This window comes from Microtus oregoni, unplaced genomic scaffold (genome assembly GCF_018167655.1).
Source record: "Microtus oregoni isolate MIOR12 unplaced genomic scaffold, Mior012 000005F_ref0000423, whole genome shotgun sequence".
In the NCBI taxonomy this organism is placed as follows: Eukaryota; Metazoa; Chordata; class Mammalia; order Rodentia; family Cricetidae; genus Microtus; species Microtus oregoni.
The window spans coordinates 35041044-35062882 of record NW_024543064.1 but is presented as its reverse complement, the minus strand read 5'-3'; the positions used below and the strand labels follow the sequence as shown (position 1 = coordinate 35062882).

At 45.0% G+C, this 21839-nt stretch overlaps 1 protein-coding gene across 2 annotated transcripts; it reads right to left on the bottom strand.

Annotated features, from left to right (window-relative positions):
* Positions 1–6114: 6114 nt before the first annotated feature.
* Akr1a1 (aldo-keto reductase family 1 member A1) lies at positions 6115–20236 on the bottom strand. Of its 2 annotated transcripts, XM_041651933.1 has the most exons (10): positions 19903–20236; positions 12139–12225; positions 10740–10859; positions 10288–10439; positions 9298–9493; positions 8888–9087; positions 8036–8108; positions 7671–7757; positions 7097–7207; positions 6115–6263 (listed from the first exon to the last, which is right to left on the bottom strand). In XM_041651933.1, the coding sequence occupies exons 2-10, from the start codon at positions 12217–12219 to the stop codon at positions 6198–6200; spliced, it is 1086 nt and encodes a 361-aa protein (XP_041507867.1). In that variant the 5' UTR covers positions 12220–12225; positions 19903–20236; the 3' UTR covers positions 6115–6197. The 2 variants fall into 2 exon arrangements, with proteins under 2 accessions (XP_041507867.1, XP_041507868.1); XM_041651934.1 differs by lacking the exon at positions 7097–7207.
* Between the last annotated feature and the right edge of the window lie 1603 nt (positions 20237–21839).

The window sequence follows — 21839 nt, the reverse complement described above, 5'->3', positions numbered from 1 at the left end:
AGATTCAAAACTGCGAGGGGGAAACGCACTCGGCTGTTTCCTCCTCCCTCTAGATCCACCCCTTTTGGCTGGCCCAATCCAGGGATGCCTCCCCATATTCCAGGACTGAGTTGTTGAGCTGAATCCCTCTGCATTTAACACACTTTAAATCTTTTAGCTATCTTACTTAATTTTTTCCTTTTTCCCGAGACAGGGTTTCTCTGTAGCTTTGGAGCCTGTCCTGGAACTAGCTCTTGTAGACCAGGCTGGCCTCGAACTCACAGAGATCCACCTGCCTCCGTGTCTCCCGAGTGCTGGGATTAAAGGCATGTGCCACCATCGCCCGGCCGTAATTATTTCTTTCATATGAAAGGGACAAGGACTCACAGAGACCAGCCTGTCCCCAAGTGCTGGGGTACAGATGAGCAACACCATATCCATCTTGTTTTACAACTCTCAGTAACTCCAGTTCCAGTATATCCAGTGCCCTCCTCAGGCCTCCAGAGGCACTTAGCACACTCATGGTCCACATGTATGCATACAAACAAACACTCATAAACATAAAAGTAAGCGGAATCTTTTAAAAATAACTTTTTTAAGCCAATGAGGAGGCAGGGGCAGGTGGGTTTCCCTGAGTTCGAGGCCAGCCTTGTCTATAGAGCTAGATTCAGGACAGTCAGGTACACAGAGAAATCATGTCTTTTTTTTTTAATTTTTTAATTTATTTATTTATTAAAGATTTCTGTCTCTTCCCCGCCACCGCCTCCCATTTCCCTCCCCCTCCCCCAATTAAGTCCCCCCCCCAGCCCGAAAAGCAATCAGGGTTCCCTGTCCTGTGGGAAGTCCAAGGAACCCCCACCTCCATCCAGGTCTAGTAAGTTGAGCATCCAAACTGCCTAGGCTCCCACAAAGCCAGTGCGTGCAGTAGGATCAGAAACCCATTGCCATTGTTCTTGAGTTCTCAGTAGTCCTCATTGTCTGCTATGTTCAGAGAGTCCGGTTTTATCCCAGGCTTTTCCAGACCCAGGCCAGCTGGTCTTGGTGAGTTCCCAGTAGAACATCCCCATTGTCTCAGTGTGTGGGTGCACCCCTCGCAGTCCTGAGTTCCTTGCTCATGCTCCGTCTCCTTCTGCTCCTGATTTGGACCTTGAGAGAGAAATCATGTCTTTTTTTTTTAAAGATTTATTTATTTATTATGTATACAACATTCTGCCCGCACACCAGAGGAGGGTGCCAGATCTCAGTACAGATGGTTGTGAGCCACCATGTGGTTGCTGGGAATTGAACTCAGGACCTCTAGAAGAGCAGCCAGTGCTCTTATCCTCTGAGCCATCTCTCGAGCCCCCGAGAAATCATGTCTTGAAAAACCAAGTGATAATGATAATAATTGTTCAGGTGGAGCTCTGCCTCACCCCCCTCCTCTTAAAATTTGCCCAGTCTCAGAAAGCCTGCCAAGTGGTGGCTCCTCCCACAGAAATGCTCAAGACCATACCTACAGGGTATTTTTTTAACCTACAAGGTATTTAAAGAGCCTTCTAAGGAAAGGCCATGTTCTGCTCTTTCCTGGGACCACCTGGGAATCCTTTTTTCAGAATAAAACCTGGACTTTAATTCGGTTCGATTTGGACTGGTCTGATTTATTGCATTGGTGGAGTTACCCACTACCAGAGGATGTTTTTACTTATCAAAAATAATGATAATAGGGCTGGAGAGATGGCTCAGCGGTTAAGAGCACTGGCTGCTCTTCCAGAGGTCCTGAGTTCAATTCCCGGCAACCACATGGTGCCTCACAAACATCTGTACTGAGATCTGGCACCCTCCTCTGGCATGTGGGCATACATGGAGGCAGAATGTTGTATACATAATAAATAAATAAATAAATCTTTAAAAAAATAATGATAATAACAATAATTTGTTTAAAAGGCCAGGTGTGGTCACAAACACCTTTAGTCTCAGCACTCCAGAGAGTGTTGGGATCTCTGTGAGTTCGAAGGAGTCTGATTTATATAATGGATTCCAAGACACCAAGGCTAAGTAGTGAAATCCTGTCTCAACTATTTTTCATTTTTAAAATTATGTATATGAATGTGTGTCTAAGTATGGATTTGGATCCCCTAGAGCTGGAAGTAGAGATAGTTATGACCAGAACGTAGGTGCTAGGATCCAAACTCCAGACCTCTAGAAGAGCGGCAATCATTTTAAAGGAATGATCCTCCTTCCCAGTAATTGACTTTCCCCTTTCTAGTTAACTGTTAGATCTTACTTTTCCTTTCCATTTTTAAAATTTGTTCTGGTTTTGGTTTGTTTGTTTGTTTCTGGTTTTTCGAGACAGAATTTCTCTGTGTAACAGCCCTGGCATGTCACCACCACCTAGCTTTTTAAATTCTTTTTCGTGTTAAACAAGATGAGATAGCTGAATCAAAAACTTTTAGCTGGGCAGTGGTGGCGCACGCCTTTAATCCCAGCACTTGTGAGGCAGAGGCAGGAGGAACTCTGTGAGTTTGAGCCAGCCTGGTCTGCAGAGCTAGTTCGAGAACAGCCAGGTGTGTTACACAGAGAAACACTGTTGGGGGGGGGGTGTGATGGATATGTTATTTTTGTTTTCTTTCTTAAGTCAGGGTTTCTCGGTAGAGCCCTGGTTATCCTGGAACTTGCTCTGTAGACCAGGCTGGCCTCATACTCGGAGATCAGCCTGCCTCTTGCCTCCTGAGTGCCAGAACTGAAAATGTGAACCACCATGCCTTTTATTTTTGAGACAGTCTCATATGATGCTAGCCTCCAATTTTACATAGTCAAGGATAATCCTGAATTCCAGATTCTCCTGCTTCCACCTCCCAAGAGCAAGGGTTATTTCTGAATGTCACCACACCCAACGTTTCTGGAGTTTTTGAGACAGGGTCTGACACAGCCAGTATAAGATACAATGAGATTGCCGGGTGGTGGTGGCGCACGCCTGTAATCCCAGCACTCGGGAGGCAGAGGCAGGCAGATCTCTGTGAGTTCGAGACCAGCCTGGTCTACAGAGCTAGTTCCAGGACAGGCTCCAAAACCACAGAGAAACCTTGTCTCGAAAAAACCAAAAAGAAAAAAAACAATGAGATCCTGCCTCAAAAAAGAAAAAGAAAAAAAAAAGTTAAAACAAACTCATTAGGAAGGCCGGGTGGTGGTGGCGCACGCCTTTAATCCCAGCACTCGGGAGGCAGAGGCAGGCGGAACTCTGTGAGTTCGAGACCAGCCTGGTCTACAGAGCTAGTTCCAGGACAGGCTCCAAAGCCACAGAGAAACCCTGTCTCGAAAAACCAAAAAAAAAAAAAAAAAAGCCGGGCGACGGTGGCGCACGCCTTTAATCCCAGCACTCGGGAGGCAGAGGCAGGTGGATCTCTGTGAGTTCGAGACCAGCCTGGTCTACAAGAGCTAGTTCCAGGACAGGCTCCAAAACCACAGAGAAACCCTGTCTCGAAAAACCAAAAAAAAGAAAGAAAGAAAGAAACCCTTTCCTCCCCAAGTTGCTTTTGGTCATGGTGTGTTATGACAGCAACAGAACTGAAGACAGTTCCGACAGCCTTGTTTGAACACTTGGTTCCTAGCTATTGGTGCCGGTGTGGAAGGTCCTGGGATCTTTAGAAGTGGTGCCTCTCTGGAGGAAGTGGGTCACTGGGGGAGGACCTTGAGCTTTATAGCCAGCTCCATTTGATGTCTGATTAACAATTCCTAATCTTTCAGATGTGAGCAAGCTGCCTCATTCTCCCATCACCATGCCTGTCACCATGTCTTCCCTGCTGCCATGAACTGTGTCCCCAAACACGGGAGCCAAAACACACCCCTCCTTCCATAAGTTACTTTGGTCAGGTATTTGAGCACAGTGAAGAGGAACTAATACAGGTGATGTGGTGGTTTGAGCGGCAACAGCCCGTATAGGCTCAGGTATTTGAATGCTTAAGTTTCTTGTTGATGGGACTTTTGGAAAGTATTTGGAGGTCTGGTCTTGGAGGTGTGTCACTAGTAGCAGCCTTTGAGGTTTCAAAAGCCCAGACCAGGCCCAGCCTCTCTCTCTGCTTCCAACTCTACTACTGCTCCAGCGCTGTCTGCCTGCTCCCACCACGATGACTTTGGATTCACCCTGAGACTATAGGCCACCAATTAAAAGTTTATTTTTGTAAGTTGCTTTGTTATAGTGTCTCTTCACAGCATAAAAGAATCCAAGACAGATGCATATCTTCTCTATTTCTTCATGTTACTTTGCTGCTTTCCATCTGGGTCCAAGTTTCCTCTTCAATAAAATAAGAAGTGTAGGCCAGGCAGTGATAGAAGACGGTTCTCTCCTTCCACCTCCACACGAGTTCTAAGGATAAAACTCAGGATGCAGCAGGCACCTCTACTCACTGAACCATCCTTTGGAGTGCTTTGTTCGAGACAGTTCTCTGTAGCTTTGGAATGTTCCTGGAACTTGCTCTGTAGACCATGCTGGCCTCGAATTCACAGAGATCCATTTGTCTCTGTCTCCTGAGCGCTGGGGGTTAAAGGCGTGCATCACTATCGCCCAGCTGGAGCATTTTTTAAAAATAATTATTTTATTTTCAACTATGTGTATATCTGTGTATGAGCTTGTAAGTGTAGATGGCCACAGAAGCCAGAGGCATCAGATCCCCCTGGACCTGAAGAGTTACAGGTAAATGTGAGCTACCTGGTATGTGAGTTGAAACTAGAACTCTGGTCCTCTGAGAGCAGTATGTACTCTTTTTTTTTTTTTTTTTTTTCGAGACAGGGTTTCTCTGTAGTTTTGGAGTCCATCCTGGAACTAGTTCTTGTAGACCAGGCTGGTCTCGAACTCACAAAGATCTGCCTGCCTCTGCCTCCCGAGTGCGCCACCACCGCCCGGCCAGTATGTACTCTTAACTGTTAAAATATCTCTCTGGCCCTCACTGAGCATTCGGACAGTCTGATCCCTTAAAATTTTTTGGGAGGTCTTATGGAATCTCAGACTGGTCTCAAACTTGACTACTTAGCCATAAATGACCATGAACTTCTGATCTTCCTGGCTCTACCTGCCTGGTGCTAAGACTACAGGTGTTCAACCACACACTCACTTTATTTGGTGCTGAAGATCAAACTCAGGGTTTCAAACTTGCTAAGCAAGCATTCTACCATCTGACCAGACTCCCAGCTCCTCTAACACAGCTTCGTCAATCGGTTCCTCCCAGCCTGGCACTGTCCTTTGCTTCCTTCCACCTCTGTATCCACTTTGTTTCTGTCACATCTTTTTCAGGCTTTTCCCATGCCTTCCAATTCCAAAGCTGTTTCCTTCCTACGCTGTCCAATTTGGAATGCTGTTCCTACTCTCACCTCCTTTAACTAATTAATCTCTATTCATCCTTAAGATCTTGGCTGATTAAATAAGTAGGTTTCTCATGATGCACTTCTTCCAACTATAATTAAACTAATTATGCAATTACTTAAAGTCTGTCTCAGGTAGACCACAGGGACCTCCATACCTTAGTTATATTATATCCCCAGGGAGGAGCACTATTCTTAATCCACATGCACTTAAACTATCAGTGAAGGAAGAAAAATGCTTTGAGGCACCATATGGATAGACTTTAGAGCCACTTTGAGTCACCAAAATCCTTCCTAAAATCTATTGATGACCTTTGATGGAATGATAAGATACTTATTGTCTTAGGTGACAAGCTTTGGACCTGACACCTGCTTCCTTTGGATAGCCTCTGCACACTCACTATTGTACCCAAGAGAAAAAAAGCAGACCCCCATCTTTCATAATGCTGTAAGCTGAGATCCCTAAACATTTTGGGAGTTCTTCCTAATCCTAAATTTAGATACCGACTGAGGCAGGGAATGATAAAAATTCAAGTTTTGCCTTTTAAACCAATATATTAATATTACCCAGGCATGGTGGCACATGCCTTTAATCCCAGCACTCAGGAAGCAGAGGCAAGCAGAAGGCTGTGAGTTCGAGCCAGCCTGGTCTACAGAATGAGTTCCAGTACAGTTAAAGATAGACAGAGAAACCCTATCTCAAACAAACAAGTCCCACGCAGCAATCCTGAATCTGAGCTGTCCCTGAGGACAACAACTTCCCTCTCAAGTTTAACAGAACAAGTCAAGTCAAACAAAGCATATGCTCCAAGGGCTTTATTTTCTCAGGCGTAGCAGGCAACACTTAGCAGGGGAGCTGAAAGGGAAGCTGGGAAACAATGGCCTCAGTATGGGTCATTAAAGGGATACAGAGGGTGTCCAGCATCTCTGGGGACCATCTTCCCATCCACCTAAAAAGAGACGAACAGATGAATGCATTAGCAAATAGTGACATTCCCAAGACCCATGGCATTACCTCCAGTTCTTCTGAAGAATTTTACCTATCTATAGCACTACAACAGCTGACATCAACAGGATCCAAGCATCAGTTAATGTTACATCGACAGTGACTCCAGCATCAAACCCACAGCCTGGTACATGGTTAACCTTGCCCCTAAGACTTCGTAGTATCAACTGGGATAATGTAGCTAGAATCTGTTTACTTCCTTTTATGTAGCAGACTTCAACAAAGTCGACAATGTTTCCTGAGCTCCTCTCTATTTTTTTTTTTAATTTAATGTGGCATGAGGGCAAGTTATCTTTTTTTAATTATTTATTTTTACTTTATCCGTGTTTTGCCTGTATGTATGTCTGTATGAGTGTTTGACCCTGGCATTCCAGACACAGTTGTGAGCTGCCATGTGGGTACTGGGAATTGAACCTGGGTCCTCTGGAAGAGTAGTCAGTGCTCTTAACCACTGAGCCATCTCTCCAGCCCCCTGAGCTCCTCTCTCTTTTTTTATTTTTATTTATTTATTTATTTATTTATTTATTATGTATACAATATTCTGTCTGTATGTCTGCAGGCCAGAAGAGGGCACCAGACCTCATCCCAGATGGTTGTGAGCCACCATGTGGTTGCCGGGAATTGAACTCAGGACCTTTGGAAGAGCAGGCAATGCTCTTAACCACTGAGCCATCTCTCCAGCCCCCTGAGCTCCTCTCTTATTATTTAACTGGAGAAATTAAATAGTTCACAAGATCATCAGGAAGGACTGAGACTCACACGTTATGTCCATTATACCTGAGTCATACTAATTTTCCCCAACTTCAAGAGAATGAGACCACTGAAGCAGAGCTTGGTGTAGCCCAGAACTTGGTAGGCTGAGGCAAGAGAATGGAGTGTAAAATATGCCTGAAAGGAAAGAAAGGGAAACAGAAAGGCAAAGAGAAAGAAAGAGAAATCAGGCAGGAAGAATGGCAGGAGTTCAAAGCCAGCCTGAGCCACACAGTGAGCTGCACAAAAGCAAAAATGACAGTGTAAGTCCCTGTCTCAAAAAAAAAAAAGTGTGTGGGGATAGGCCTGGTGGTGGCTCACACCTTTAGGCAGAGGCAGGCAGACCTCTGAGTTCCAGGCCAGTCAGGGCAATATAGTGAGACCCTGTCTCAAAAAAAATTTTTTTTTTAAAAAGAGGAAAGGAAGACAGGAAAGGAGGAAGCAAAGAGAAGAAACAAGCAATGCACCTTGAGTAGCAATCCCACCAACATTCTGCCCCTTCTCCAGTCAGCAGGCCTGAGGTCACACCTGGGCCACCACACCCCAAAACTCTTCAAAACTCTTCCCTGTTCCCTGACTCAGGATGGTTACACATCATTACCGTAATCATGGGCACAATATACCGCCAATTTTTGTTCAGAGCATCTAATTGCTTCATCTCCTCGGGGCTAAAGGTGAAATCAAACACCTGGAGGGGACAGAAAAATCAGCCTTGTGAGTGGTAGCCTGAGTATCTCAATACCAGCCTCTTAGCAGGTAGAATCAGGGTGAGATCTCCATCTCTCTCTCTCTCTTTGATTTTTTCAAGAAAGGGTTTTTCTGTGTATCTCTAGCTGTAGATGGACCAGGAATTCACTCTAGATGGACCAGGCTGGCCTTGAACTCATATAGCTCTGCCTGCCTCTGCCTCCTTGAGTGCTGGGATTCAAGGTGTGAGATTAAAGACAGAACCTAATGATCAAATACCTGAATGTTCTGAAGGATACGCGAAGGAGTGACGCTTTTGGGGACGCAGATTACTTTCCGCTGAACCTGCCATCTGGGTGGGGAATGAAAATAAAGAAAATGAATTAGCATTCAGAAACATTTTAACCATAATGCAGCCCTCCGTCCCTCCCTAATTCCTAGACCACCTGAGCCGCATTAGAATAGATGACTGCCTCTCGGTGGCCTCACCCCAGCCCATATGGAAAATCCTCAGTCCTACTCAGGCAAATTAAGGGGGGAAAAAAAAGAGCCCTTTGATGCCGGGCGGTGGTGGCGCAGGCCTTTAATCCCAGCACTCGGGAGGCAGAGGCAAGTGGATCTGTAAATTCTTGGCCAATCTGGTCTGATGGAGGAGGGTCATCTGTCTATGTGTTACTTTCATTGGTTAATAAAGAGACTGCCTTGGCCTTTTGATAGGGCAGAAAATTAGGTAGGTGGGGTAGACAGAACAGAATGCTGGGAAGAAGGGAAGTGAGGCAGTTGCCATGATTCTCCAACCCGAGACGGGTGTAGGCTAGAATCTTTCCTGGTAAGCCATCACCTCGTGGTGCTACACAGATTATTAGAAATAGGTTAAGCAAGATATGAGAGTTAGCCAAGAAGAGGCCAGATATAATGGGCCAGGTAGTGTTTAAACAAATACAGTTTGTGTGTTGTTATTTTGGGTGTAAAGCTAGCCACGTGGTAGCCAGGCGGGACGAAAAGCAGGCCTGCTTGCTTCATCACTACACTGGTCTAGACAGTTCCAGGCCAGCCTGTCTCAAGAAGAATAATTTCCTCACTCCTTGCCACCCAATCAGGCCTTTCCCCTACCTTAAAAATGTCCCATACCTGAGCAAGATCTGAGCTGGAGACCGGCCATGTTTTTCAGCAAGTGCCAAGACCACTGGATCCTCAAGCAGGATTGGCTCATTGGGATGGCGCCAAGCACGATCAGAGGATCCCAAGGGGCTATACGCAGTCACCTCCAAGCCTCGTGCTTGACAGTGGGCAATGAGCTCATTCTGGGCCAGGTATGGATGGCATTCCACCTGAAACGGTGAGCAAACTCTGGCACCGCGGCCTCCACTGTGGACCTCTAGGCCCACTGTTTGCACTGGTGAGTTCATGCTCTTCCAGGACTTCAAATCCTTCAACAACACTTCGGACAAGTTGCAGTCTCCACTGAGGAGATCCATCACCTGATTACCCATGCTCTGCACACACAACCCACCTTCCATTCATCTGTTTGTAGTGCTCACCTGCAAGACAGCTGGGCGCACAGAGGCCACACTGAGGATATCATCAATCTGCCGACTGTTGAAGTTGGACAAGCCCAGTGCTTTCACCAGCCCCTTTGCCACCAGTGCCTCCAGAGCCTTCCAGGTGTCCTTATAGTGGATGGAGTCATATCGCATGGTCCCATCAGCATTCTTGGGAAAGGGATTGTCTCCCCGCCTGAGTGAAACAGAGCCCCCCCCCAAGTGTCAGCAAAGATGTCAGGCTTCTGCCCTTCCTGCTAATCCAGCTATTCTATGTGCTCCACTTTAAGACCAAGTGATGAAGTGACAAGAATTAGAAACAGCAATGTTTTCTCACCCTTCTAGTTTACAACTCAGGTATGACATCTACATGGAAAGCCCATCCTTCCTCTTTTTTTTTTTTGTATTTTTGGGTCTTTGTTTGGTTTGGTTTGGTTTTTAAAGGCAAGGATTCTGAGTAGCACCCGCTGTCCCAGAACTAAATCTGTAGACCAGGCTGGCCTCAAAGTCAAAGATCCGCATGCCTCTGCTTCCCAAGTACTGGGATTAAAGACATTCGACACCATGCCTGGTTCAGGGGCCAAGAGTCTATCTCCTTTTCTCTAGTACACTTCCTTAATGCCATCTTCCTCAGGGGGAGTTCTGTACACCTGACAAGGGCACAATGCTGATGCAAGACATCTCACACCCTGTTGAGAGACATTCACAGCCAAAATCTTGGGGGACCTACTATAAAAGAGCAGCATGTTTCCTGACTGAACAATAGAGTACTAGATAGAGACCACGCATATAAACACACGGTGTACACTAAATGTTCCTTATCATATACCTAAACTCCTGGCTGCAGTAAAGATCCCATGGTACACAAGCTCATCTGCTTGTTGCACAGCTAGTGTTCTTACCCCATTCTGCAGCTGTGAATATGATAGATTACTAACACTACATACCCAATCCCCAAATTCCAGAAAAAGTTGCAGAGGCAAGGCTTACTCGAAGGCGTGAGGCCAATGTATCAAATAGAGGTCCAGATACTCCAACTGGAGGTCAGCCAGTGTCTTCCGAAGGGCACCTTCTACATCCTCAGGGTGGTGCTTAGTGTTCCACAGCTTGGATGTCACAAACAGCTCCTCTCGAGGCACTGCCTGTGACAGAGGCAGAGCCCGCTGTGAGAAGAACCCTGGGCACCCAGTCTTACCTACCCACACCTATGGGAGAGGAACGGAAGTATGCCCCAGAATGTGACCCAATACAAAATCATAAACTTAAAACATGAGGTTTTCTTTTGAATGCCATCATGTAATTCTCAAGTATGAACTTTACAGATGACAATGTCAAAAAGCTAAACATGCTGGGAGCTGATGCCAGCTTCCCTCATCCAAGACCAAGTTCCAGCTTCAGCTTTGGTTCTCATATCCCATTTCTTTGTGTCCCCCAATTCTCACCTTGCCTGGTCCCACATTCTCCTTCAGGGCCTCCCCAATCTCGGTCTCGTTGCCATAGACAGCAGCACAATCAATATGACGGTAGCCTACACTAAGGGCGTGCTTGATAGCTGCTTTCACCTGCCGGAGGGAAAGGAGATTTCAGTTCTACTAGTCGGAGAGGGGGAAGGGGGAAGAACTGTATTAAGGCCGCCCATGCGGTCAGAGCGGAGAAGATGAAAAGTGATTCTAGGCTAGGGATATAGCTCATGTGGTAGAATGCTTGTGTAACATGTATGAAGTCCTAAATTTGAGCTCTTGAATGAACAGTGTGCTGGCTTATGCCTGTAAATCGGCACTCAGAAGATAAAGACATGAGGAACAGAAGTTCAAGTCTGGAAAGATGGCTTGGCAGTTAGGAGCACTGGCTGCTCTTCCAGAGTACCTGGGTACAGTTCCCAGCATATACAAGGCGAAACACAGTATTTGGTAACTCTTGTTCAGGGGATGAAATGTAGTCTTCTGACCTCTGTGAGCATCAGGTACACACATGGTATACAAACATGCACAAAGGCAACATATTCATAAACAAACAAAAATAAATAAATAAAATCTAAAATTTCAAAAAAAAAAAAAAAAAGAAGAAAAAGAAAAGAAAGTTCGCCTCAGTGCCTTTTATCCCAGAACTCAGGACGCAGAAGCAGGCAGATTTCTGTGAGTTTGAGGCCAGCCTGGTCTACAGAGCTAATTCCAGGACAGCCAGGGCTATACAGAGAAACTTTGTCTTGAAAAACAAAAAACAAAAATTCAGCTAAAAATCTTCCCTAACTCTTAAACCGGGCGGTGGTGGCGCACGCCTTTAATCCCAGCACTTGGGAGGCAGAGGCAGGCGGATCTTTGTGAGTTCGAGACCAGCCTGGTCTACAAGAGCTAGTTCCAGGACAGGCTCCAAAACCACAGAGAAACCCTGTCTCAAAAAACCAAAAAAAAAAAAAAATCTTCCCTAACTCTTGTCTATACAGTTGACCAAGTAACTTCCCAAGCTTTTGACTATGCTCCCAACTTCAAAATACGCACTTGGGAAAGAGCAAGTTCTCAAAAGCTAAGTGTGTAGGACAGGAGACATAATCACAAAACAGGGTGGGAAGTAATATATGGGGACTCAGAGCAAGACTCCAACTCTGCCATAACAATGTGTAGAGATGCAGAGATGCTCTACAGGCTTCAGTTCCTCCTGAGTTAGCTGGGGAAACTTAAGGATTCATGGTTGTCCCTTTTTTTCTCATCTCTTCCCACTACCCTTAGCCTTACAAGAACCATAATAGGGGTTTATTAGGGAAAATACAGGGCCTCTCTTGCAAATCTCTCCAATCCTCTGACTGAGACTCAAGAAGATTCCCTCCTCTTCCCGATCCCTCACCTGGCCAGGCTCACTCTTCCATGTCCCCAGCCCAATCAGAGGCATCTTCTGTCCAGTGTGCAGGAGGACACAGGAAGCCATCGTCTCCTAAAACAGGGAAAAATAAACGGTGAGGAAGTTAATGCTGCCTTGATCCTAGCCACCCACTGCTGCAAAACATGGTTCAGAAAAGGGGTAGAGATAGGAGTGGTGCAGTGCGGGGAGCAAATATCTTGTGATATAAGGGCCTATGAACATAGACAGAGACAAGGTACCTGAAATCAACCAAACCCAGTAGCTCCTGGACAGACACTAACCACGCTACTAACTTGGCTGGCCTTCACACAGCATTCAAAGGCACCAGTTTCTGAGAGTGACAGAGTAGCTCAGTGGTATAGTACCTAGCAACACCCACCTAACACAAACCCAGCCTAGAGATATGGCCTGTAATCCCAGCACTCAGGAAACTGAGGGTAGAGGATCAAAAGTTCCAAGCTAACTTGTCTCAAGAAATCAAAACCTTTTCCCAATACTCAGTGACTTCTAGGCCAGCCAGGCTGTTAAAAAACCAAAACCAGGGCTGGAGAGATGGCTCAGAGGTTAAGAGCATTGTCTGCTCTTCCAAAGGTCCTGAGTTCAATTCCCAGCAACCACATGGTGGCTCACAACCATCTGGAATGAGGTCTGGTGCCCTCTTCTGGCCTGCAGGCATACAAGCAGACAGAATACTGTATAAATAAATAAATAATAAATAAATAAATAAATATTAATAAAAAACAAAAACAAAAACAAAGCCAGGCGGTGGTGGCGCACGCCTTTAATCCCAGCACTCGGGAGGCAGAGACAGCCTGGTCTACAGAGCGAGCTCCAGGACAGGCTCCAAAGCTACAGAGAAACCTTGTCTCGAAAAACCAAAAAAAGAAAACAAAACCAAAATGTACCGGAGGGTTGAGCAGATGAATGACCTGATGCCGAGTCTGATCAAGGACACACAAGGCAGTGGAGGAATGCTGACCACAAGTGGTCCTCTGACACTCATGCAAACAAATGGAACAACAACAACAAAATGAATGTGCTCATGTAATCACAGAATTAAAGAAGCTGAGACAGCAGGATCACTGTGAGTTCAAGACCAGACTGAGAGACCTGGCAAGACTCTGTCTCAAAATAAAACTGAAAAGGGGAAGCTGGAGAGATGACTCAGTTTGTGGAGTACTTGCCACTCAAACACGAGAACCGTAATTCAAGCCTAGCACCACATAAAAGCCAGGTATGGCCAGGGCGGTGGTGGCACATGCTTTTAATCCCAGCACCTGGGAGGCAGAGACAGGTGGATCTCCATGAATTCAAAGCCAGCCTGGTCTACAGAATGAGTTTCAGGACAACCAGAGAGACCCTGGGGGGGGGGGGGGCAGGCATGATGTCACCTCCATTCACATTTGTAAACATATTTTATATACATGTTTAACACAAACAAGTATATAAAATCAATCAATAAGCCTGGTCTATATAAGAGCTAGTTCCATGACAGCTAGGGGTGTTACACAGAGAAAACTTGTCTTGAAAAAAACAAAAACAAAAATAATAATAAAAAATAAAATAACGCCTTTAATCCCAGCACTCGGGAGGCAGAGGCAGGTGGATCTCTGTGAGTTCGAGGCCAGCCTGATCTACAAGAGCTAGTTCCAGGACAGGCTCCAAAGCTACAAAGAAACACTGTTTTGAAAAACCAAAATAAATAATAAATAAAATTAAAATTAATCAATAAATCTCTCTCTTGGGGGCCTGTCCTGAAACTCACTTTGTAGACCAGGCTGGTAAATAAATCTCTCCCTCTTTTTTTTTTTTTTAAAGATTTATTTATTCATTATATATACAATATTCTGTCAGCATGTGTGCCTGCAGGCCAGAAGAGAGCACCAGATCTTACCTACAGATGGTTGTGAGCCACCATGTGGTTGCTGGGAATTGAACTCAGGACCTCTAGAAGAGCAGACAGTGCTCCTAACTGCTGAGCCATCTCTCCAGCCCCAAAATAAATCTCTTTAAAAAAAAAAAAAAAAAGATTGAAAGGGGACTAAAACTGTGGCCCTATGATAAAAGTGCACACCTGGCTGCTCAGCACCCTATGTTTACCACAAAAACAAAACAAAAAAAAAAAAACAGAGAAATGTGCTGGTCTTTCCCAAGAGTCAAAGGCAAAAAGTCTTTCCTACAAGAAGAAACTAAACAAACAACTTCAACACAGCACAAAAGTAGTGAAGCAGAAATCTAAGAATTTTCAACAGATCAAAAACAGGCAATTAGATTAGGGCATGTGTCCATAAGCTAGCTGTGTAGCTCCCAGAACCATATAAACCATAGTTGTATAAATTTGTAATCCCAGAACTCTGGAGTAAAAGCAAAGGGATGAAAAATTCAAGGTTATCCTTTGCTACGTAGCAAGTTGGAGGCCAGCATGGGTTATATGAGACCTTATCTACAAAAAGAGAGAAAAGGCTGGTTGTGGCCTTTGATCCTAGTACTTGGGAAGCTGAAGCAGAAGGATCTCTGAGTTTGATGCCAGTCTGATCTACATAGTGAGTTACAGTACAACCAGAAACAGTGAGACTCAAAATAAATAAATAAATAGGCTAAAAAAAAAAAAAAAGAAAAAGGGCAAAAGCACAAAACTGTTCAGTCAGCCAATGTGGATATTCCAGGTGTTGAGCAACATGTTTAAACAGGCGTCCTAATACCCTTGTCAGTATGGTCTGGTGGGAGAATCAGATAGCATTACAATGTGATGAGCTTTGGCCAAAATCTGCACAAAGGCACACATGGATAGCGGCAAAGACTAACCCACCCAGGACTGTAGGTGATACTGGAGCCCAGCAAAGGGAAGCCAAGCAAAGCAGAGCAAGCCTGTAACCCAAACATTTGGGAGGTAGGGACAGGAGGATCAGAAGCTGATTTATATGCGTCCCCCACTACATATTAAATTTGAAGCCAGCTTGGGCCACAGGAGATCCTGCTTACTATGAAAAAAGAATAGGTGTGGTTAGTCCCAGTACTCAGGAGGGAGAGGAAGGAAAATCTCTGAGTTTGAGGCCAGGCTGGTCTACATAGTAAGTATTAGGACAGCGAGGACAACATGGAGAGACCCTGCTTCAAACAAAACAAGTAAACAGGTGGAGCAAACCTGTAATCCTAGCCGTTTGGAGGATGAGGCAGGAGGATTGCAGGTTCAGCAGTTTAAGAGTATTAAATGCTCTTCCAGAGGACTGAGGTTCAATTCCCAGAACCTACAAGGCAGCTTACAACTGTCTGTAACTCCAAGATCTGACACCTTCACACAGACACAAGCAGGCAAAATACCAAGGCAAATAAAATAAAAATAAATTATTTAAAAAAAAAAAAAGGAAAAAAAAGGCTGGGGACAAAATGATAAACCAGCCACTGCCTCCTTAGATTTGAAAGTCACCTTACAGTAAAGACAAACTAGATTCACTCCTGGTCATAATTAATTCTGTTCCTCAGGACTGGGCTATACCCCACCTTACCTACAGATGGTACTATACTACCTATTTCAGGAAATGGCAACCATGTCTTTATTTCCAAAGGTTGTTATAACTGCCTTGTTATGATCACCTTGTTATGTTCTGTTTCTGAAACCCCACCGATTTCCCTGCCAAATTCCCCATCTGGAAACCCCCTACCCCTAAGCTATAGAAATCTTCCCCACATCCAATGCTGATTTCTTGAACTTCACCTTATGGGGAGGTAGCCTGTGTATACAAATAAATTATTAGTGTATTAATTAATTAAAATATAAATAAATTGATTGCTATAATTAATTTGGCCATGATGATTTGGGTTGATGGTCTTTCGCCTCACATCTTCGGAATTAACAACACCTCAGTGGTGGAATACAGACCTGACATGCTTGGGACCCTGAATTCAGTGCTCAGTAAGTGAGGAGAGTGAACAGGAGTTATCAAAAAGAGAAGGGAGAGGGAATATTTACTCCAATGAAGTAGAAATAACCTTTCCCCTTGATCTTAGCAGTACCTACCAATAACATCCCTAGAAATATGAACTTTGTTCCCAAGTTTTGAAAGATGCATGGAAGGCAGGTAATAATACAAGCAAACAGACACACCAAAATTGTCTTTCCTAGTATCTGGCTGAAAGAATTTTATAACCTAGTAAAACCTGAATATAAAAGCCATTCTTTCTGCTAAACCGACAACAAAACCAGTCAATCCAGGCAGCAAGCCAAACTGTCGAGTGCAATGATCTTTGTAACCACGGACTTCCTAGGGATCAACGAAGGGGCTCTATGGCTAAGTTCCTGCAGGGGCTTCATATTAAACAATAACCTGTTTACTTTCCCCAGGTTTCTCCCACCACGTGAGAAGGTTCTGAAATTACGAGGGTGGAGACTGAACAAAGCCTAGTTTATAGGGAACATGGAAGAAACTTTAATCTTGCTTTTTCATTCTTTTTGCAGGCAAAACTAAACACCAAAGGAGTGGAATAAAGGGCAGAAGAACAAAGGTCTGTAAAGAATAAGAACTTCCGAGAAGGGGACGGAAGGGCCACGGTAGAAGACAGATTTCCATCAGTACAGAAGTAATCCTCCACGGGCCTGTGGTTTTCCAGCAGTCTGCTTTAGGCACAACAGCTTTCTAGAATAGCCTAGTAGAGTTGTTGACAAGACAGAAAATGTTTCCTGACTCTGAGGACATTTCCCCTGAGTCCCCGAATGCCAGAGTCCTTTAACTTTGTCCCCATTCTCTTTCTTTCCTTTGGTCAAATTTGCGATTTCTGTGACCATCTAAAAGCCCGACTTTCCCTACACCAGTTGAGTGTGTTTACTTCTTCTGGGCCTTTCTGCCTGCACAATCCACAGGTGCCTGGGGATGCGGAACAGTCCAGGATCTAGAGTTGCACAAGCCTGGGTTTGAATCTCAGCTGCACTATGTCGAGATACTACATCTAAAGCAGCACGCACAATGCTTGCTCATTCTCTCCTTCTGTGTACTCTAACTCACCAAAGACCCAAGCCCGGATAGCAAGGAATAAAACAAACCAAACAACATGTTCACAGTATTATTTATGGAACTCTTTAAAAAGTTATCTGATTTTTTCTATTTGCGGCATTCTACTCACAGCACTTGGGAGGAAGAGGCAGATCTCTGAGTTCAAGGCCAGCCTGGTCTAGAGAGTGAGTCCAAGGGCAGACAGAGAGACACAAAGAAACCCTGTCTTGAAAAACAAACAAACAAAAAAATCCTGTTAAAAGCTGGTGAGGCAGAGGAGGGGCATGGACTGACACAAAACAAAAATAAATTAAAAAAAAAAATAATAATAAAAACACAAGCCCAAAACCTCTAACTCTCTAAAGATATCTACTTGCTGAGTTAGGTGTGCAGGTGACAAACTCCCTAGGTGTGTGGGTGCACATCTGAGCCTACGAAAGGCAAGTTGATTCCACAAGTTCACGTAACATACTAAGGCCCTGTCTCAAAAACACCAAAAGTAAATAAATATAAACATCTACATTTCCTGAACGAACTCTTTCCTAGTGTATTTACACCAGCCTCCACTATCCCTGCCCTAGCTGTGACCACTACCTTCCCTTGCCTAAACCGGGCACTACTTTTAATTTGGACTTGTTCAAAATCCATAAACCCAGTCCAATCACGTGAGGCCTTAGCTCATACTGTTCAGCAATTCTCCCCAGACTAAAGTCCAGAGTCCTTGAAAACTGGCTCCCACATTCCTCATTCCCCCAACTCCTCATTTCAGACCCTGTGAAACAAGCACAACAGGACTCCTGGCCTCTGCACACTCTTTCCCCAAACTTCACACCTGCCTAGCTGTTACTCACCATTGACCTAGCACCCCTGAAACTTCTCATCACCTTTGCAAGATTGTTTTGTGAGAGAAAAGAGAAAGAGACAATGTGTGTGTACTTATGGACTGTACACCTCACTGCATCCTTTTGTCCACATCGAGATGTCTCCTGACCTGGGCCATTTATCTGAATCCCTTACCATGCACACACAGCTAATGGAGGAGAGATCTTCAACACTGGGGCTTTTCTTTTTGATTTGGTTTGGTTTTTCCAGATGCAACCTCAAGCAGCCCAGGATAGTCTTAAATTCTCTGTAGAGAAGAATGACCCTGAGTTCTGATTTTCATTCCAAGTGCTGTTTTCATAGGCCTCAGAAACCACGCCTTGCAAGCCAGACAGCTCAGCTTACTGGAGAGGCATCTAAGGAAATCACTAAGTCCATCATCTTCATTTCTTCTTGGAAAAACCAAGAGAAGTCGTGTGCGTGTGTGTGTGTGCGTGCGTGCGTGTGTGCGTGTGTGTATGTGTGTGTGGAGAGAATGAACTCAAGGTCTTACACTGATCAATTCTACAATTCTACCTCTAAACTATACCCATGGGTTTGGTTTTGTTTCGTTTTTTTGTTGTTTTTTTTTTTTAAATTTTGAAACAGGGTTTCTCTGTACAGCCCTGCTATCCTGGAACTCGATTTGCAGACCAGGCTGGTCTCAAACTCAGAGATCGGCCTGCCTCTACCTCCCGAGTATTGGGATTAAAGCTGTGTACAACCACCGCCCAGCCACCTGCTAGTATTATACTAATTTGGCAAGTATTTGAAAAAAATAAATTCTGGGCTGGAGGTGTAGTTTAGCTGGTAAAGTGCTAATCCCGGGGATTGATCCCAGCACTTCATTAAGGTAACAAACTCCAACAATTCCAGCAATCACAAGGCAGAGGAGGCATTAAGACCAGGGAGCTAAGGTCAACTTCGGCTACGTATCACAAGTTCAAGGCAAGACTAAGAACAAGAAACTCTGTCTTGGGGGTTGGAGAGGTGGCTAGGCTTTAACTCTTGTTTCTCTCACAGATCACCTGGGTTTGATTCCCAGAACCCAAATATCAGCTATCAACTTCAGTTCCAGGGGATCCATTGCCTCCTTCTGACCTCCATGGGCACGAGGGACCCACACGGAGCATACATATATGCAGACAAAATCATTAATAGGCATAAAATAAATCAATCTTTAGAAAACATTCTTGAGACTCTGAAAAAAAAATACATGTAAATAATAAACAATTCCACCGAGCCAGAAAGGATCATGCTGAAATTAAACCTGTATTACAAATGGAAAAAGTGGAACCTTGGAAAAGGAACAGGCCTGATCAGAACCTGGGGAGATTCTGCAGTGCTGACTATGCACAGTCTAAATGGTAGAGTCCATTAGTAGTAGGCTCGGTGATGTGAAGGTTCGGGTATTTTCACTTATAAAAAAGAAAAAGCTAGGCAGCAACAGGATATATAACGTCCAAGTTTTCTCAAACCTAAGGCGATGGCTTAATCAAGCTAATTTCTCGCCCCCACTTCCGCCACTTGTTAGAAACACGCCTACACCTCCATTAGGAAAGGCCGAGGCTCCAGAAATGTCGCGCAGATGAGAAAACAGAGAGGGGGCAACTAAAATGTACAAATTCAAAGGTTTACCCCAGTTCTCGCTATAGTACCGATGTTTCTGCTCATTCCACCTCTAGGGAAACAGAGGTTGAGAGAAACAGACGTTATCTGAGAACACACAGAATAGGAGGAAGAGCTCAAATCCGAAACGAAACCTCATTGTCTCAACGTCGACGCTCTCCGCTCAATCCCGGGGCGGACGCCGCGGCACTGAAAGGCCCAGCTTCTTCCTTGGGGGAAGGGCGCTTGGGGGAAGAAGGGAAGGAAGGGGCCAGCAGTAGGTAGAACTCACCTTGGCAGTGAGCGCAGGCTGCGGAGAAGACAATGTGGCTAGAATTGAGCTCAGCACTCAAGTAGTAAGCCGGCAGGCTTCGTCTTAAGTCTGGAAGTGAAGAGGAAGCCCCACCCCAAGGAGGAGCAAGGCCCCGGTTTCCAGAATCACGCGCAGGACGGAGACCCCCGCTGTCCTGCGAAGAAGAGGCGGTAGAAACCAAACCAGGGACTTTGCACATCCCTCCCCAGGAAGAGCTCACTCGAAAGCGAGCTGCTAGAAGGGCCGGGGTCCTCAAAATGTGCCTGCGCACTGGCGACGTGGACGGTCCTGGGCGCTGGCCACGCCTCCAACCGTCCCACAACGCACTGCGAAGGCGCCTCTCTAGGCCTGGATTCCTGTACTAACTGGAGAATAAGCGCCTCTGTGGTACCTGGTGGATTCTGCGATCCTCCCATCCCTCCAAGGGATGGCCGGCTTCTCAGAGCTGCCCTAACACTAAATTTGACCAGAACACTGGCAATCTGGCCTCTCCAGACGCCATTCTAGAAAGTTATTGATCTCCCAGTCAATATCTTGCACTGGCACTCTGCTAAAGACTTCGTAAATATGCGCTGGGGATGTAGCTAAATTACTACAGTGCTTGCTTAGTATAAAGTCCTGGGTTCAAATCCCAGCACTGCATAAAACTGGTTGTTGATCCCAGCACTTGGGAGGTGGAGGCAAGGAGGATCAGAAGTTTAAGTTGCTGAGAATGTAGTTCAGTTGGTAGAGTCCCTGGGTTCAAACGTCAGCTCTGCATGGTGGCACGTATTTCCACCTGGTCTCTCGGGATGCGAGGGCAGGAAGATTAAGACTTCAAGGCCATCCTCTCCTACCTACCTAATGAATTTGAGGCCAACCTGGGATGATATGTAAGACGCTTGTTTAAAAAAAGAACAAAAAAAAAAACAAAAAACAATTAGGAATGCAAAGAAGCCATCCTCTCCTACACTGGGGGATGGAGGTGAGCAGAATCAGAAGGTTCAAAGTTTCTTGCCTCCTACACAGTGAGTTTGAGGCCAGCCTGAGACTCCTGATTCCCTATCCAAATGGAAATACTTGGAACTGGAGAGATGGCCAAGGGTGCGGGGAGGGTGTAGAACTCTGGCTGCTTTTTCGGAAAACCCAAGTTCAGTTCCCAGCACTCATGTCAGGAGATTCATAACAGTCTGTGACTTCAGCTCTAAGGGGGTTAACACTCTTCTGGCCTCCATGAACACCTGCATATAGGTGACACACATATAGATAAATAAAAATAATTTAGAAATAGAATTTTATTGAATCATGATATACAACTCTAGACATTTTATTTGCTTGGGGATTGATTTATGTTTGTTGGATTTGGGTTTTTTTTTTGGGGGGGGGTGTTGTTGTTTATGAAACAGGGTCTCACTATGTCCTGGAACTCACTATATAAATCAGGCTGGGGCTGGAGAGATGGCTCAGAGGTTAGGAGCACTGCCTGCTCTTCCAAACGTCCTGAGTTCAATTCCCAGCAACCACATGGTGGCTCACAACCATCTGTAATGATATCTGGTGCCCTCTTCTGGCCTGCAGGCATACACACAGACAGAATATTGTATACATAATAAATAAATAAATAAATAGATATTTAAAAAAAAAAATAAATCAGGCTGACCTCCAAATCACAGAGATCTGCCTAGCTCTGACTCCCAAGTGCTGAGATTAAAGACATGCACCACCACACCCAGATCTTTTTCTTTTCTATTTAAAACAAATTATTTCCAGCATTTGGGAGGTAGAGGCAGGCGGATCTCTGTGAGTTCGAGGCCACCTGGTCTACAAGAGCTAGTTCCAGGACAGCCAGGGCTATACAGAGAAACCCTGTCTCAAAAAAACAAAACAAAACAAAAAAACAAACAGAAAAAAACATTATTTGATTGGGACAGGAGCGA

What these genes read in the sequence shown, in the direction of transcription:
- Akr1a1 (XM_041651933.1), bottom strand. Translation starts at nt 12,219, where the DNA reads ATGGCTTCCTGTGTCCTCCTGCACACTGGACAGAAGATGCCTCTGATT. An exon ending in AGAATGTGGGACCAGGCAAG is followed by an intron (nt 10,440 to 10,739) that starts GTGAGAATTGGG and finishes CCTCTGTCACAG; the next exon opens with GCAGTGCCTCGAGAGGAGCT. An exon ending in GTATCCTTCAGAACATTCAG is followed by an intron (nt 7,758 to 8,035) that starts GTATTTGATCAT and finishes TGTCCCCTCCAG; the next exon opens with GTGTTTGATTTCACCTTTAG.